Below are 15,738 nucleotides of genomic sequence, written 5' to 3' on the forward strand. Positions count from 1 at the left end.
TCAGAGGAAAGCATCCAAGCCAGCTGCCTTCTCCACTCCCGGATGGCTGCAGCCAGAAGCAGGGCAGACAAGGACCTGGTCTCTCCAGAAAAGCCCCAGATCCAGGAAGGGCTGGGAGGGTGGGGGCAGCGGCAGGGACAGGGAAGGTGGAGGGAAGAGCAGATGCAGACAGCAGCGTGCTCCAGCCCGAGGTCCCTGGGCCAGAACCCCGCCTATGTCTGCACCAGGGTCAGCTGGACATCGCCTCCCACCTCCAGGTTGTTGATGGCGGGCAGGTTCGTCAGGCGGTGGTAGTAGTCAAACAGGTGCTGACCGTCCACAGCCACCTTGAGGCAGTGACCTTCACACTTGATCCACACCTGGACAGACGGGCGTGTCATTTGCACTCCACTTGGAAGGCCCTCAAACCTGAATGCCGGCTGTTGTCCACTACCTCCTCCTTGCCTTCAATGCATTAATTAAGCCTGATCCTCGCCTGCAGGGCAGTCACCCTGAAGCATTCGCTCTTCCTCAACATGTCCTTCTTCCTGTCCTTCTCCATATTCTGTCCCCCTGGCAGAGAGTGCCCTTCCCCCAGGCTCTGCAGTCCACACACCTGCCCACATGGATAGCTGCTATTCCCCCTTCAGGACTCACCCCCTCTGGCAAGCCTTCCCTGCCTTTGGTGACCTGACCCCTCCCTTTCTAGTCAAGTCAGGAGCCCCCTCAGGTCACGTCTCCCTCTCCCATCCTCACTCTCCCACTGGGGGCAGGGAGTCTGCCCCCCATGTTCCTGGTACCCAGCACACCGGAGTGCTCCCCGCCTACACTTCTGCAGCGGCCACCTGCTAATGGTGTTGGGTCTCTTTCACCCAAACATTCTCTCCACAAGGCAGCCAGAGCTGCAAAATGCCATCATCCCCATCGAAATGCCTAACACTCGCAGCACACGCCACACAATGTCATTTCACTCTCACTTCTCTATGAGATCAATACTGCTATTAGCCCCATTTCTGAGATAAGGAACCTGAGGCCCAGAGCCCTGGAGTCACTTGCTCAGAAGTCACACAGCTGTCTATAAACCAAAGTAAATTGCTCTCTGGCTCCAAACCCACCAACGCACTGTATTGTAACCCAAGCTCCTTCCCATGGCCCTCAAGGCCCTACATCGGTCATTGTCAACCCTGGGTGAGGAGCGTTGGGCCTATTTTAAAATACGGATACCCAGGCTCACCCTCTCGCTGGCCTGGGCAGGGCCAGGAATTTATTTTTCTTTTTTAAGCTCTCCAGGTGGTCTGTAATCAGGGTTGAGAACGCCTGCTCTGTGATCCTGGCCTCCAGCCTCACCACCCTCTTGGTTCCTGGACAGGCCTCGCCCAGGACTCTCCCTTTTGCAATAATAGCTGCTCCCTCTGCAGCCTGCTGGGAACCTCAGATCTTTGTGGGGTGAACTCCTTCTATCACTGAGATCTCCAGTACACTGTGGCCTCTGAGAGCTGTCCCCATCTAAGGCAGTGGGGCCCCTGTCCAGGCCTTACTGTACCCCTTTATTCTCTGTTGCTTGGGCACAGCACCTGTTGTGATCTGCAATGACCCTCCCCCACCAAAACTGTAAACTTCCAGGCAGGACCTGGTCTGGCTGCTTCACTGCTACCCTCCAACACCTGGGCTCCTTCCTGCCCCAAGTGGGCCTGGATGGCAGAGCTGACAAATAATTGTTGAATGACTGAGTGACTGAGTGAGTGAGTGATTGAGTGACTGAGTGAGTGACTGAGTGAGTGACTGACTGACTGACTGAGTGACTGAGTGAGTGAGTGACTGATTGAGTGACTGACTGAGTGACTGACTGAGTGAGTGAGTGAATAAATGAATGACCTCACTCTTGGGTTCCATCTGGCACTTATCGGCTGTGTGACCTCAGGCAAAGAACCTATACTTGAGAGTTTTTCCCTCTGTAAACAGCAGATTCCACCCCCTATTTTATATGGGGCAGCAATAGTAAAACCATAATAACAATATTTGTTGGGCCCAACCCTCACCCAAGAGGCCTCAGCCCCCATCTTGTTCAAGGGGCCCCCAGACACCCTCCACCCTCACCCCCTGGAGCTCCAGGCTGGGCACCTTACCAAGAAGGCCTGGCCTCGGACAAAGGGCATATTCTGGGTCAGGCCACGCTCCTCACGCCCCCAACGGTTGTTTTTCTGCGTATTGCGGACCACGGCGTACTCATCGAAACGGGGGTTCATGTGGAAGGCGATGTCATTCCCGGAGCGCAGGTTGATGTGGAACCTGGGGGTGGGCAGCTCAACTGGATCTCTGCCCACTGAACGCTGGGCCCCAGCCCCTCCCAGAGCTGGGGGTTGGGGGCCAGAATGACCTTGGGGTATCTCTCCTCCCCGAGAGCCCAGGCTTACCTCTGAGCGTTGGGCAGGACGGTGCCTGAAATGGTGATGCCCTTGGAGGGGTACAGCCCCCTAGGGATGCTGGTGAAGAACGGCATTGGCTGTCGGGAGGAGAGGGGCAGGTCAGCCAGCGGCAGCCAGAGAGGCCACCGCTGTCGGGGGAACTCTCTGCCAATGTCCATGAATTTGGACTGTCACCTGAGTTTGACAACTGTGTGCGAGCGTCATATATTTTCAAGAAAGAATAGTGATAGCCCACAATTAGGTTTGGCTCAGTGGATAGAGCGTCGGCCTGCAGACGGAATGGTCCCAGGTTTGATTCAGGTCAAGGGCACATGCCCAGGTTGTGGGCTCAATCCCCAGTAGAGGGCGTGCAGGAGGCAGCCTATCAATGATTCTCTCTCATCATTGATGTTTCTATCTCTCCTTCTCCCTTCCTCTCTCTGAAATAAATAAAAATATATTTTAAAAAATAAATAAATTTAACAACAACAACAAAAAGAATCGTGATAGCTTTACTTGGTTAGCAAATAAGAAAAACTTCCCAGTGTTCCTCAAATTTATGAGCTTAAACTGCCACGAAAAGTCCTAGCTGGTTTGGCTCATTGGATAGAGCATCAGCCTTCGGACTGAAGGGTCCCTGGTTTGATTCCTGTCAAGGGCATGTACCTTGGTTGCAGGCTCCTCCCCAGCTTGGGCCCTGGTCAGGGCACATGAAGGAGGCCAATCGATGTTTCTCTCATATCAATATTTCTCTCTGTCTTTCCCTCTCTTCTACTCTCTCTAAAAGTCAGTGGGAAAATATCCTCGGGTGAGGATTAAAAATAAGTAAGTAAGTAAACTGCTACGAAGAGAACTTTGCTGGACACAAAAGGATGCTTGGGCTGAAAAGAGGCCATATAACACGCTTGTGATGAAGGGGCCCCTTAGGAGGTGAAAGCTCCTTTCAACTGTCTTCTGATTTCCCCGGATGTTTGAAGAAGGTCAGCTCATCGCAGGGCTGCTTTTAACTTTGTGAGCTGCCCCTTGCCTCCCCGAACAAAGGGAACTGTGCCCTCCCTGAGAAATCACTTACGTAGCTGGGGCTGGGGTACGCCGTCGGGGGCATTACGGGATTCTGTTGAAAAGAGACCAGGAGATTCAGTGTGGGATTGCGCCTGCGCTCAGGCCCCCACATACTCTAGAGGGGATGCTCCAGTGTGAGGCTTCTGCCCCTGGATTCTCCCATTCGCCTTCCCTCTCCTGTCAGCCTTGGTGCAACTTCCTGCCATCATCACAGACCCCATCATGGCCAGCTGCCCTCAGCCCCTCCGCAGGCAGCTCCCCTAACTCCAGGGCTCCCGGCCGACTTGTACCAGCAGGAGGGAGCGGGGCTGTGCGCTGACGGAGCTTGCAGACTTACAGGGAACATCTGTCCAGGGGTGCTCTGCACTGTGTGGACCACAGTTTGAGTCTGGAAGAAAGAAATGGGGTTTTTAACCTGCTCTCACCAGCGCGAAGACCGCCATCTGCCACCAGAGGGCACCACTGAACACACACCCTCCCAGCAGCTGCAGGTGGGGAACCCTCTCAGGAGCCCTGACCAGACTCTGAAAATTGCCTGTTGGCCCATCTTCCTTCTCAGGGGAATTTATCATAGTTTCACTTTGCAGGAAGAAGTAAATCGTGTCCACAGAATGGCAGGGGCTTGGGCAATTCAGCTTGTTTCCCAATTCACCAGCCCAGCCAACCACCCCTGTCCCCCTTCATACCCCCACCCCCACCCCCACCGCGGTCAGAAGGGTGGCCCAGGGGTCTGGCCTCAGCTGTGCCAGTCGCCCTGTGGCAGAGGCCTAATGCCTGGCCCTGCCTCCTCCTTTTAACCCACAGGAAGAACCAACATGAAGAGTTTCCAAAGAGACTTACAATGGGAGCCGCGGTGGCCTGCCAATAACTTGGAGGCTGAAGGGGACGAAAAATAAAAATGGTGGTTAATATTGGTGCCACTGGACGGAGAGATGGCAGCTGGAACGCTGGTCAGAAATGCCTCCCAGACCCACGCTCGCTTCCTTCCTGCTCCCAAGCAAGCCTCCCTGAGCCTGTGGTGCCCAGATGCTCACCCACCATCCAGGTAACTATGGTTACAAACAGGGAGGGCGGGTGGAGGAGAGGGGACATCCCGCCAGCTCCTCTAGAGAGCGAGGAGGATGTGTCTGACATAGAACATACAGCTCACCTCAGCTCCCAGAGGCAAAACCATTACTTGCCATGTCCTATTTTGCCTGTCAGGGTAGCAAGGGATCAAATACAAAATGGTACCCAGTTGGGTCTGGGTGTATCAGCATACCCTGTCCACCCAAGGCCAGGGTCAAAGTCGGCTGCCCTGCAAAGGCTCCCTGGAGCTCCACCATTCTAAGGTCAGTGTGGCAGGAGACAGGGGGCCTACCTGCCCGTGATGGGCCACAGGAAGCTGGGTAGGGGACACCCTTGCCCTTGCCCCCACAGCTCAAGTGGCCAAGGAAGGGCCAGGACCTGCTCCTGTTCCTGCCCGAGGCCCCGCCCCACCCAGCAGACTGGTCTGCTTTCCCTGACTGGTCTCCCCTTCTACTGACTGCAAACCACACCCCTCATTCATTGATCCAGTCCCTACTGCACTCCAGGCACTGTGCAAAGTGCTGGGGATACACAAAGGGACAAGTCACAATTCCAAGCTCACGGGTTCGGACAAGGACGGGCAGAGTGACGGAGACAGACATGTAAATACAGTTACAACAGGACATGGTGCCTGGCGTGCAGAGTTGTGAAATGTCCATTGAGACAGGGAGGGGCTGGGGCATCCAGCAACTTGCCAGGCGGGGAAGATGCCCTGAGGAGCCACATTTCAGCAGAGCATTGAAGGGCAGTTAGGGGTTGGCTGGGTGAGGTGGCAAAGGGTCCTTTTGGCCCCAGGGCAGCAGATGCAAAAGCGTGGTGGCCGGAAGGAGCCTGGAGTGAGCAGTGGAGGCTGACGGAGGCTCTTTGTGGGTGAGGTGGGAGGCCAGGAGTTGGGCTTGGCAAGACTGGGGAGGATTCTGCACATCCAGCTTGGGAGTTGGAGGTTTATTTGAGCCTGGGGCCTTTAAGAGATTTAAGCAGGAAGAAAATGAGATAAGATTTGCTTATGGGAAGGTCACTGTGACAGTGGGTGGGTGTGAGGGGAGAGAGGGGGATGGGTCCGATGGACTGGACCAAGGCAGTGGCTTCAGGAAGGAGAGGCCTTAGTGCACTGGATATTAAGGGAGGGAGGGAAGGACCAAGAACGCCTCCCAGGTCCCGGGCCTGGGTGCCTGGTGGATGGAGATAGGGAACCTTGGTGCACATGATGGGGCTTAGACACCCTAGTTGCCTACTGGCAGGAAGTAGCCTCTCTCTCAGACCCCTGTCCTTCCTGCTGACTGCTCAGCCTCCCAGGTGTCCATGTTCAACTCAGTTTTGGTTTCTGCTCTTCGGACTCAGGTGACCCAAAGGGACTGGGGTGGGATTGGTCCTCAGAGATCATCTTCTGGACAGAGAGTGTACGGGTGTCCTGTTAAAACAAAAGGCGACATGAAGTGAAGAGAAGCTTTAATGAGCCAAGGAGGAGTGGAAAGGCAGGGGCCTGGAGAAGAGGGAGAAAGCCAGGCAGGCAGCGACAGAGTAGGTGAGAGGGAGAGAGTGATAGATGGGACTGAAGTAAGAGGAGCTCATATTTGTTGTGGGCCTACTGTGTGCTTTTCCCATCTCAGGAGCACACTCAAATACCGAAGTGAAAATAACATCTCCAATCCAGGTGCCTGGGGCATTGTGGGAATGTGGGCCAGGCCTACTCCAATCTTCCCAGTTTTCACAAAAAGCGAGGCATTCAGATTTCCATGTGATATCACCTGACCTGGAAAATGTTTGGTAAAATGCACATAAAATGTACCATCTTAAGAGTGTATGTCTGAGGGAAATTAAGTGCCTTCCTTCACACTGTGGTGCAGCCATCACCAGCACTCAGCTCCACAATGCACACCTGCTCCTGACCTTGTAGATGTTGGCACCACATTCAAACTTGGAAAACGCAGAGAGAGTCCAGTAGACCCTGGAGTGGCCGATGCGGGGCATTTGGTGACCTCGGACATGTATCACCTCATTGCGCCCACACAGTACCTCCTGGGGAGGCAGTGACTATGCCCCTTGCACAGATGAGGAAACTGAGGATGGGAGAGGCAGACTCACTTGTCTGAGATCCCACAGCTGATGACAATGGATCTCATGGAACCACATGGCCTGCTAACAAGGGTGGGAGTAGAGTGACAGACAAGAGGGGAAGGAGTCTGGCTGAGGCAGGTGCTCTGGACAGAAATGGTGCCATAAGAAGGATGGGGCAGGGATAGCCAATGGTAAGTCCTATCCCCAGAGTCACCTGGGTGAGAGATTAGCTGGAACCTTTGGCTCCCCACAACAGGGCCTAGGCATAGTAGATTGGCTCCTGCACCCAGTCCCTGGGACAGGTGGCATTTGAACAATCTGACCTGGAAACTGAAGTGTGTCAGCTTCACGGGGCCGGTGACAGAGATGTTGTCCACGCGGTGGAAGGGCACGCGATGTATGTAGTTGGTAAAGAAGTTTCCATTCACCATCACCTGTCAACAGGAGCACATAGTCCAGGAGAGGGGACACAGACCAGGGCAGGGAGCACACCTGAGCACTAGGACCCCTGCTTCTAGAAATTAAGGCCTTTCCGGTTTTCACCTCCATGCTCTGTAGGTGGGGGCCCAGGCTTCAGGCTGCTCCAGGTACAGGAACACACATGTGGTCCCAAATGCAGCCAAACCCAGTCACCACTTGGCTCTAGTTTTGGTTTCTGAGTTCTTGTTTGTTTCTTGCTCTAGGTTTGTCTTTCTCAGCTCACCCGGGTGCCATTTCAAAATGTGCATTTCAATGGGCATAAAGTGCTCATGGGAGCAGAGGAGAGGGGACCTCAGGTTGCACCCTGAGGGCCTGGAGCGCCCGTTCACACAGAGAAGCACAGACACAGCCATCCCTCTCCCCGGGCCCAGCAGCCCTGCTCTGCCTGCAAGAGCAGTGACTCCACCCCGCAGCCCTGAGCCACCCCTGGGCCTGCAGAAGGGCCGCCACAGCATCACCAAGAACAGATGCTGTCAAGGACCTGGAGAGGACAAGGCTGCAGCAGAGGATGGGAGTCACCTGGGACCCCAGGCCAAAGAGCAGGTGGGGACTTATCAGCTCTTATTACCTGGTAACAGAAGCAACAGGTGCTCTGCAGGTGCAGGTGTATAACCTCCTCTGATCTTTATAATGGCATTGCTTGGGTTATTATTTTATAGCTTTTCTCTCCCTTGTCAGTATGGCTCAGTGGTAGAGCGTAAGCCTGCGGACTGAAGGGTCCCGGGTTCAATTCCAGTTAAGGGCACATACCTTGGTTGCAGGCTCAATTTCTGTCTGGCCCTAGTCTGGTAGCATATGGGAGCCAACCAATTGATGTGTCTCTCTCACATCGATGTTTCTCTCTCTCTGTCTCTCCAGTCCTTCTAAAAAAAATCAATGGAAAACTATCCTCAAGAGAGGATTAATGAAAAAAATAAAATAAAATAAAAGCTTTTCTCCAGGCCTCATAGAGCAGGTGTCAGTCAGCAGGAGGGAGAGAGGAGAATCCTGCTCACCTGGAATCCAGAGCTCTGCACCAGGAAGCGGATCTCAAAGGGAATGCCCATCTGGAAGGGCATATGCATCTTCCTCTCCTCCTGTCCCCAGCGTCCTTTCTGCTTGGTGTTACAGACCACATACCCGCTCTCTTCAAACCGAGGGTTGAAGTGGAAGGCAATGTCATTGTCACTGAAGCCGGTCTGGAAGTTCACAATAAACCTAGGTGGACCAAAATCAGACAGTGTTCTGGTTTATTGAAAAGGTAGGGGCAGGAGGGCCCGGGGCCTCTGACTTCTGTGTATGTCTGAGAACTTCCGGGATGTGTGTCTGTCCCTCTTCGGAGGTTGGTGTGTGTCCCACACATGAGGTGTGGAGTGGTGCCCTAAAGTCCAGGGCCTGGACCCTGACCCCAGCTGGTATCGTTTGTCATTTGGGGTGACCCTGAACCCCAAATACTACCCTCAAGTCTCCCACTGAGAGAGGCTGACTCCCTTCCTTTGGGGATGATTAGTGAGGTGGTGTTTAGGAAGTCCCCAAAGAAGTAAATTTTCATTCCTGTCTCTCTCCTTGGAAGGAAGCCCTCGCCTTCAAAACCTCCTTTGGGTAGAGATATGGCTCTAAGGCAGGGGTGAGGAACGTCGGGCCCGAGGGCCATATAAGGCCTGTGAAGTCATTTGTCTGGCCCTGCCAAGGCATTAGGGGTGAGTTCCTTCAATGTTTGATCAAATATAGCAGGCTAAACTTTAAGGTGATAATTTTGTATGGCCCTCAGATGATGTTATAAATACCAAATGGCCCTCGGCAGAAAAAAGTTCCCCGCCCTGTTCCAAGGTGAGGTACAGTGCAAGGTGCTGGGCTCACAAAAGGGCCACAATACATGTTTGTTCTGCCCTTCCCAGACACTTGGCCTAAAACCAGCCTCAATCTGAGGTTCTCCCCGAGGCGTCACTATCTACTCCAGCCTTCCCCGACATGAGCACGATGTGTTTCACAGCCTGCTTCTTGGGGTCACTCTGGTGTCCCCAACTAATGCACAGCACTCAGGGAAGCCCCCACCCCCATGTCTTCTGCTTCCCCCACAGGGCCAGGCACTGTACCAAGCCCAGAGGTGGCCCATCAGACATTCTATTCAATTCCTGCAGAGCCCATTTGGTGTCTCTGTGGAGGAGGCCGAGCTCTGGGGGCCTCCTCAATACCAGCTCCCCCTGGGGGCCCTCAGCCAGCAGGGAAGTGCCCTGGCCCATGGCCCAGCCAGCCCTCCCTCTGGGGACATGAAAAGGAAAGGAGGCTCCCACTGATTCTGGAACCAGAAAACCGAGTCCAGATTCCTCTGAACATGGAGGCTGTCGTTTCTGAAATAGCTCTGGATGTATCTGTCCCTCTGTGGTCACCAGCTCCATTTCTCTGGTCCCTTACAAACTCCTGCCCCAGGGGAGAGAGAGTGCAAAAGCACCCATGGGAAGAAGTGGGGACAGTAGGATAGGAGGTAGGCAGAGGGAGAAGGAGAGAGAAGGGATGGAGGGTCAGAGGTGAAGGCTCAGCTTCCCCAATGGCAGGGTTTAGGGCCATCTGGGAGCCTCACTCTCCTTGGCATCTCCTGGAGGCACTCAGGGCTCGGGGAGATGTCACAGGATGAGCTTGCCTACGCCCACCTGGCAGGGAAGGCGATGGTGGAGAAAGTCAACTAGAATCTACAAGCTGAGATGAGGTAGGGCTGGGCCTGGGATGTGAATGGATCCAGAAGGTCCCCAGGCCCCGTGCAAGGTGATGAAAGGACCACTGGGGACAAAAGACATCTGTGATTGAGACACAGGCTTCCAAGAGAGGGCTATGTGTGCAGAAGGGCTTCTGTGGGCACCATGGGCTTCAGCAGGCAGCCACCAGGTGGGAGGGCCCCTCCCAAATCAGGCAAGAGCCCCTCACCTCCACACCACCTGGACCTCAGCACGGGCAGCCAGGGCTGGGCCAGCGTTAGAGGGGCTCGGCCTCTGGGAAGATGTGAAAGTCTTCCCTGAGCCCCAAAGGCCCCTCTTGGGTGGGCGGCAGTGCCGAGGAGATGTTTGTATTTTGAATTGCCTTCGTGTTTTCTAGGAATGAACTTGAAACAGTAGAGATCTAATTACATTTGATGCCAAGTTTAAATATTTCCACATCAGCGAAATAGGGGCCACGGAGTAAGTGAAGGCCGTCATGGGAAGTAAGGAGGCATTGTTTTAGCATCTCTGGGTCTTTGCGTGCAAAGTTCAATCCTAGACCATAAAGATCTGCCTCTGGACTGGCCCGAGACTGTGAGCTCTCGCTCTCCCTGTGTCTATGGGGCGTCTACGTTAATGGTGTCTACATGCTATTGGCAGAGGGCAGGGGTCCTCAGCAGTGCTGGCAGGGACCGGGCCCTACTCTCCAGCGTCCCCTGAGCCAGGCACAGGCAGCTTGGACGGTGTTGGGTGAGCCACTGAGCTGACAGGCGCCATGGTTTGCTAAGGGGCAAGGCTGGGGGAGACCACAGTTCCAGGTACCTGGTTCCACAGACGTGAAGAGCTGTCCCATTGACAGTGATCTGATGTCCATCCTGGAGACCCCCTTGGATGGTCCCAGAGAAGGGGACGACCTGCAGGGAGAAGAAGGCAGTCAGTTAGGGCCCTGCTCCTTCTGTCCGATCCCTCTGGCACTTGCTAGTGGCCGGCCTGGTGTGTCGGGCAATGTCTCAGGGGCCGGATTCAGCTGTGAACTGGGCATATGGAGTCTCAGTCTCATGGATCTTCCAGGCCTGTGAGGAATTGGACCTGAATATGGGGAGTTACACGTTCCTTCTGAGACTGATAAGGAGACCGCCAGGCTCTGAGACCGTGTGACCAGGACTGGCCTCCCTTAGAAGGAAGTGACAGCTTTCCAGAGGAGGAAGTAGCATGAACATGACCCTGAGAGGGGGAGGAACCAGGGTAGTGAAAGGGGCTCCTGGCAAAGGCCCCAGGGCCCTGGTTGAAACTCAGAAACCCAAGGGACCAAAGAGGCCAGCAGCCTATCCTAAAGGATAAACCTCCTGCTCCCCTGAGAAGGCCAAGAAGAAGGCAGCCTCCTGCCCACCCCACCACTGAACAGTGTGACCGTGACCTTTGCCCTCCCAGCCACCTCAGGTAGCACCTGGTCCTGGATGCTCTGCAGCCTCCGGGCAGCCTCCTCCTCTCCTGCTCCTGCTCCCCAGTCCCTCCCCAGACCCTGGGCAACCTCCGAGGCCCTAGTGAGGTGTCTGCACGCCTCCTAGGCCCCAGAGAGCCCACTTTGTCAAAGGCCCTTCCCGGGCCACTTGGAAGGAACAGTGGTTATGGTGAGGCTGCATCGTTTCAGAGCCAGGCATCATCCAGGTTTGGAGCCTAATTCTGCTGCTCGTTTCCTGAGTGACCTCAGGAAGCTTATGTAGCCTCTTTTGCCTCAGTTTCCTCATCCGTAACATAGGGATAAATCTTACCTTCTGGGTAAGATCAATGATTTAGTGACAAAATGTCTGGGAAAGAGACTGGCACATAGTAGGTATCTCTACCACTTCCTTCCTTCTTAGTCTCTCTGAGCAAAATTCCAAATTGGTTTCTTGATATTTTAAAGCTAACCTCGAGGATGCCTTTTATCTTATGTGCTCTTAACCTGCATTAACCTAGGAGATAACTTGCAGCTCCTAGTCAATCTTCACATTTCTCTAGTAGTTAACGTCTTCTCTAATGTCTTCTCTAACTTCTCCTTTAAGTCAACTCCCTATAGAACTGATATGCTTGTAGGAGTCAGGCAGGTGATGTGTATGAGGGAGATTGTCAGGTAGGGGGCAATAGGGAATGGCAGAGACTATGACAAAGTAGATGCCATCTCTCTCATTTAAAGGGATAGTGTCCTCTCAGCTCTAATCAGGATGAATTAATTAATTTAGATGGATTAACCCCTCTGCTGGGTCAGAGCTTGCCCTCAGCTCCTGGCCAGGCCCGGAGGCTGAGGACTCTTTCCTCCTCTTCCTCTCTGGAGGGTCAGATGGCAGAGCCAGGCCCCCAGGCCAGAAAGGTCTCACTCCAGGGGCTGGTGGGAGCCTTTCAGGCAAAGAGGCTGCTGCCCCAAGGGTTCTGAGGTGCTTCTGGGGCCCATTTCCCTGGCTGTTCCCTGTTATCCTGGCAACAGCCCTGGCCATTGTCAGGGCCCCCTCTACAGATGAGGAAACAGCACAGAAGGTCTGGTAACGTGCCCAAAGCCACCCAGCTGGTCCATAAGAGAGTGGGTGTGGATCCCAGCACCCATGCTGTGAAGCCCACACAGGCTGCTTCTCAGGATAAAGCACAGACATCCTGGCTCCTGGATCCCTGAGGTCTCCCCAACCAGACAGCCAGTCCTGTCCTGCGTGTGGTTCCAGCTCCCTCCCTGGCCTCTGAGGAGGCTGGGCCAGATGCGGCCGGCGGGGCTTGGGCAAGGAATGGGGTGAGGCCCCCGAGGCAGACCCTCACGGAGTTCAGCTGGTCAGCGGAACAGCCAGGCTGTGTGGTCTTCCTGGCACACTTTGGAGGAAGAGGGAGGTCACTCCTGACTTCTGGAAATCACCGGGTCACCCAGGGAGAGAGTGACTCTGTGGGGTGGACGGGTGTGTCTGGCGCCTGTAGGGACTCCACCCACCATCCTTTCTGTCTGACACCAAAGCCCTGGTTGGGTTTTTTGTTTGTTTGTTTTATCCTCACCCAATGATATGTTTTTTAATTTTAGAGAGGAAAAGAGAGAGGTAGATAGGGGGTGGGGGGGTAAGAAAGAGAGAGAGAGAGAGAGAGAGAGAGAGAGAGAGAGAGATCCATTCCCTCCGGAATGCACCCCGATAGGGGACCAATCCCACAACCTTTTGGTGATCAGGAGGACACTCCAACTAATGGAGCACCTGCCAGGGCACCAAGGCCCTGTTTGCGCTCTCTGCTGCCCCTGCGGGACTTCCCTCTGATTTATATAATCACTAGGAGCTTTTGAACCCAAGGACAGAAAAGTACAAACCAGTCACCATGATAAGAAAGTGTCAGGGCCTAGAAGGAGGTCTGGGATCCCCCATCTTACAGACAATGAGCCTAAGGTGACAACTTCTGACCCTGAGCCTTGTCCCAACCCTCCATCCCCCCCCCACACACTGAGGCACCAACGGGGTCTGGCCCACTTTCTGCAGCTCCATCTCCAGAGCCCTTTCAAGGTGAGCCCAGGGCCATGCCAGGGCCCCTGCCGAGGCGGTTGGAGTGCGAGGCCCAGGCAGCTTCCCCCTCAGGCTGTGCTGCCGCCCACCGCCTACCCCAGCCCCACCCAGGACGGGCCCTGTCATCCACCTCCCGGCCCTTAGGAAACTGCTTGCCGAGGCTGGGAGAGGCTTGCACGGGGCCGTCCAGGGCTCAGTGACCTCCTGGGCCTGGGCTGCCACCTGCCTGCCTCCCCCATTACTGCTCTCCCGTGGGCACCTCCCCTCCTGGGGAAATCAAGGCACCTCCTTCTCCACCATCTGGGACATCTGGTAAGTGGCCTCAACGTCTCTGAGCCTCATGTTCTCATGGATGGCGTGGGGCTAATACAGCTCAGGGTTTACACACGGCCACCCAGACAGGGCCCACACCTGAGGCCAAACGGTGGGAAAGGCTGCCCTTTGCATCCCGCACTGCAGGGCAGCCCTCCTCCCTCACTCCCCTGAGGGCCCCTCTGCACACACCCTGGACCTGCCCCTGATAGCTCACCCCCAGGGAGCAGACACCCCTCCGGAGGTCTTCCCTGCTGCCCCAGACTCCTAATCAGGCTCAACACTTCTAGAGGCCCCACCGTGTGCCAGGCACCGTTCAAACACCCTAGATATGCTACCTCCATCCTTACCCCAATCCTGGGGGGGCGGCTCAAGGATTACCCCTATTTTACAGATGTGGAAACTGAGGCCCAGACAGGGAAAAGCAGCTCGCCTGAGGTCACCCAGCTAGGAAACGGCTGAACCCAGGGAGGCCATCTCCTAAGTCAGTGCCCAGGCCTGGCTGCTGGGCTCCCCGGAAGCCCTGCTGACTTCCCCTTTCATTCCAACAAAGCCCCACTCTTCCTGTTCTGACCAGTGCCCTTCTGCCCTCAGCACCCAGGACAGGACAGGCGCCCAGAGGGAGCTCAGCACCATCTGTGCAATGCACCACTGCGGGTGATTATCATCCCTGGGTCCTGAGAGGCAGGTGAGACCGGCCTGGGGCAGAGGTTGTGTCAGGATTGCCCCATCGCACATGTCTGGTTCCCCCCTACCCGCTCCTCCTCCCCCCCCTCCCCCGCACCCTCTGCCACCGCAGTCTGGTTTCCTAGGAGACCCAGAGCGGATTCCTTGCAAGGCAGCCGCTCAGCCCTGCAGCATGGCCTGTGCCCACAGCCTGGGAACTCACTGGGTTCATGAAGGAACAAGGGACGCTGAAGAGGGCCATCTCTCCACCACCTCTGTGGTCACGGCTGCTCCTCACACCAGCCAGGCAGTTCTCTTCCCGGAAAGGACTTCACTGTGAAACTGAAACCAAAGCTATTTGTCACGATGCCAGAATAGCTACAGGGTTTCAGTTTTGTAAGTTAAAAAAGATTTGTGGATGGATGGAAGTGACATGTCAGAGAGGGAACATTTTTCCTCTACTTTATGATTAAATCGATGTGAGACAGATTAACAGGAGAAAAACCAGATATAATTTTGCATGTACAAGGGCTCCATAAGAATATGAGACCCACAGGCAGTCAGACAGTTGAGGCTCATACGCTGCCCTAAGGTCAGAGGAGGGGGGAGGGGCCTGGGACTTCCCAGGGAAGGAAGACAATTCACTGGGAGATGGGAAGAACAAATCCGCGGATGCTGGGGTGATGGCACAGCAGCTCTGGGTCCTGGCCCTCCCGGGCTTGGTGGGGACAAGTGAGGGCCTGTGGCCCCAGAGGCTGCACTTCTGTGTGTTGGAGCTGAGTCATCTGCTTGTAGACGAGACATCGCCTAAGGCTTAGCCCTTCCTTTGTTTTTGCTCCAAGAAATCTTGCCACCAGACCTCAAATCCTTCTCTGCGAGTATCCCTGACATGTGTTCCACGGGCCCGCAGCAAACATGTGTATTCACCACCCCAAGACTTGACTTGGGGTGGTGAATGCACAATGCAGGATAGAGATGACGTATCACAGAACTGGACCTCTGAAACCTGAATAACTTTATTGACCAGTGACACCCAAAAAAATTCAATAAAAAAGAAACATTCAGAAACGACATAGCTGATATTAATAAGCAAGGGCATTAAGAACAATTATTGTGTGAAGGACTCTACTACTGGCAGCTGCTATGGTCTGAATGTTAGTGTCTTTTCAACATTCCTGTGTTGAAACCCTATTGCCCAATGGGATGGGATTTGGAGGTGCCCCGTGGGAGGTGCTTAAGTCCTAAAGCTGGAGGCCTGGCCATGGGATTAGTGCTCTTCTTAAAGAGATCTCACAGAGCTCCCTCGCCCCGTCCGCCGTGTAAGAAATCTGCAGCCCTGAAGAGGGCCCTCACCCAACCGTGCTGATGCCCTGATCTCAGATCCAGCCTCCACAGCTGTGGGAAATACATTTCTGTTGTTTATTAAAATAATAATAATAATAATAAATGCCGATATGCTTATTTAAAGGGAACTGGGAAGCAAGGCTACGCCCAGGTTAGTCACACTGGGACTAAAGGCAGAGGCAGCTATGC

The 15,738-nt window shown here is 54.6% G+C and overlaps 1 protein-coding gene across 1 annotated transcript; it reads right to left on the reverse strand.

Annotated features, from left to right (window-relative positions):
* On the reverse strand, nt 1-14,540 carry LOC129147342 (galectin-9-like). Its single transcript, XM_054709101.1, has 10 exons — nt 14,429-14,540; nt 10,547-10,638; nt 8,048-8,249; nt 6,896-7,006; nt 4,287-4,322; nt 3,784-3,834; nt 3,457-3,498; nt 2,394-2,482; nt 2,106-2,268; nt 1-359 (listed from the first exon to the last, which is right to left on the reverse strand). Exons 1-10 carry the CDS (start codon nt 14,465-14,467, stop codon nt 213-215), a joined length of 972 nt encoding a protein of 323 aa, XP_054565076.1. The 5' UTR covers nt 14,468-14,540; the 3' UTR covers nt 1-212.
* Between the last annotated feature and the right edge of the window lie 1,198 nt (nt 14,541-15,738).

The sequence above is a fragment of the Eptesicus fuscus genome, chromosome 20, assembly GCF_027574615.1.
Source record: "Eptesicus fuscus isolate TK198812 chromosome 20, DD_ASM_mEF_20220401, whole genome shotgun sequence".
NCBI lineage: Eukaryota > Metazoa > Chordata > Mammalia > Chiroptera > Vespertilionidae > Eptesicus > Eptesicus fuscus.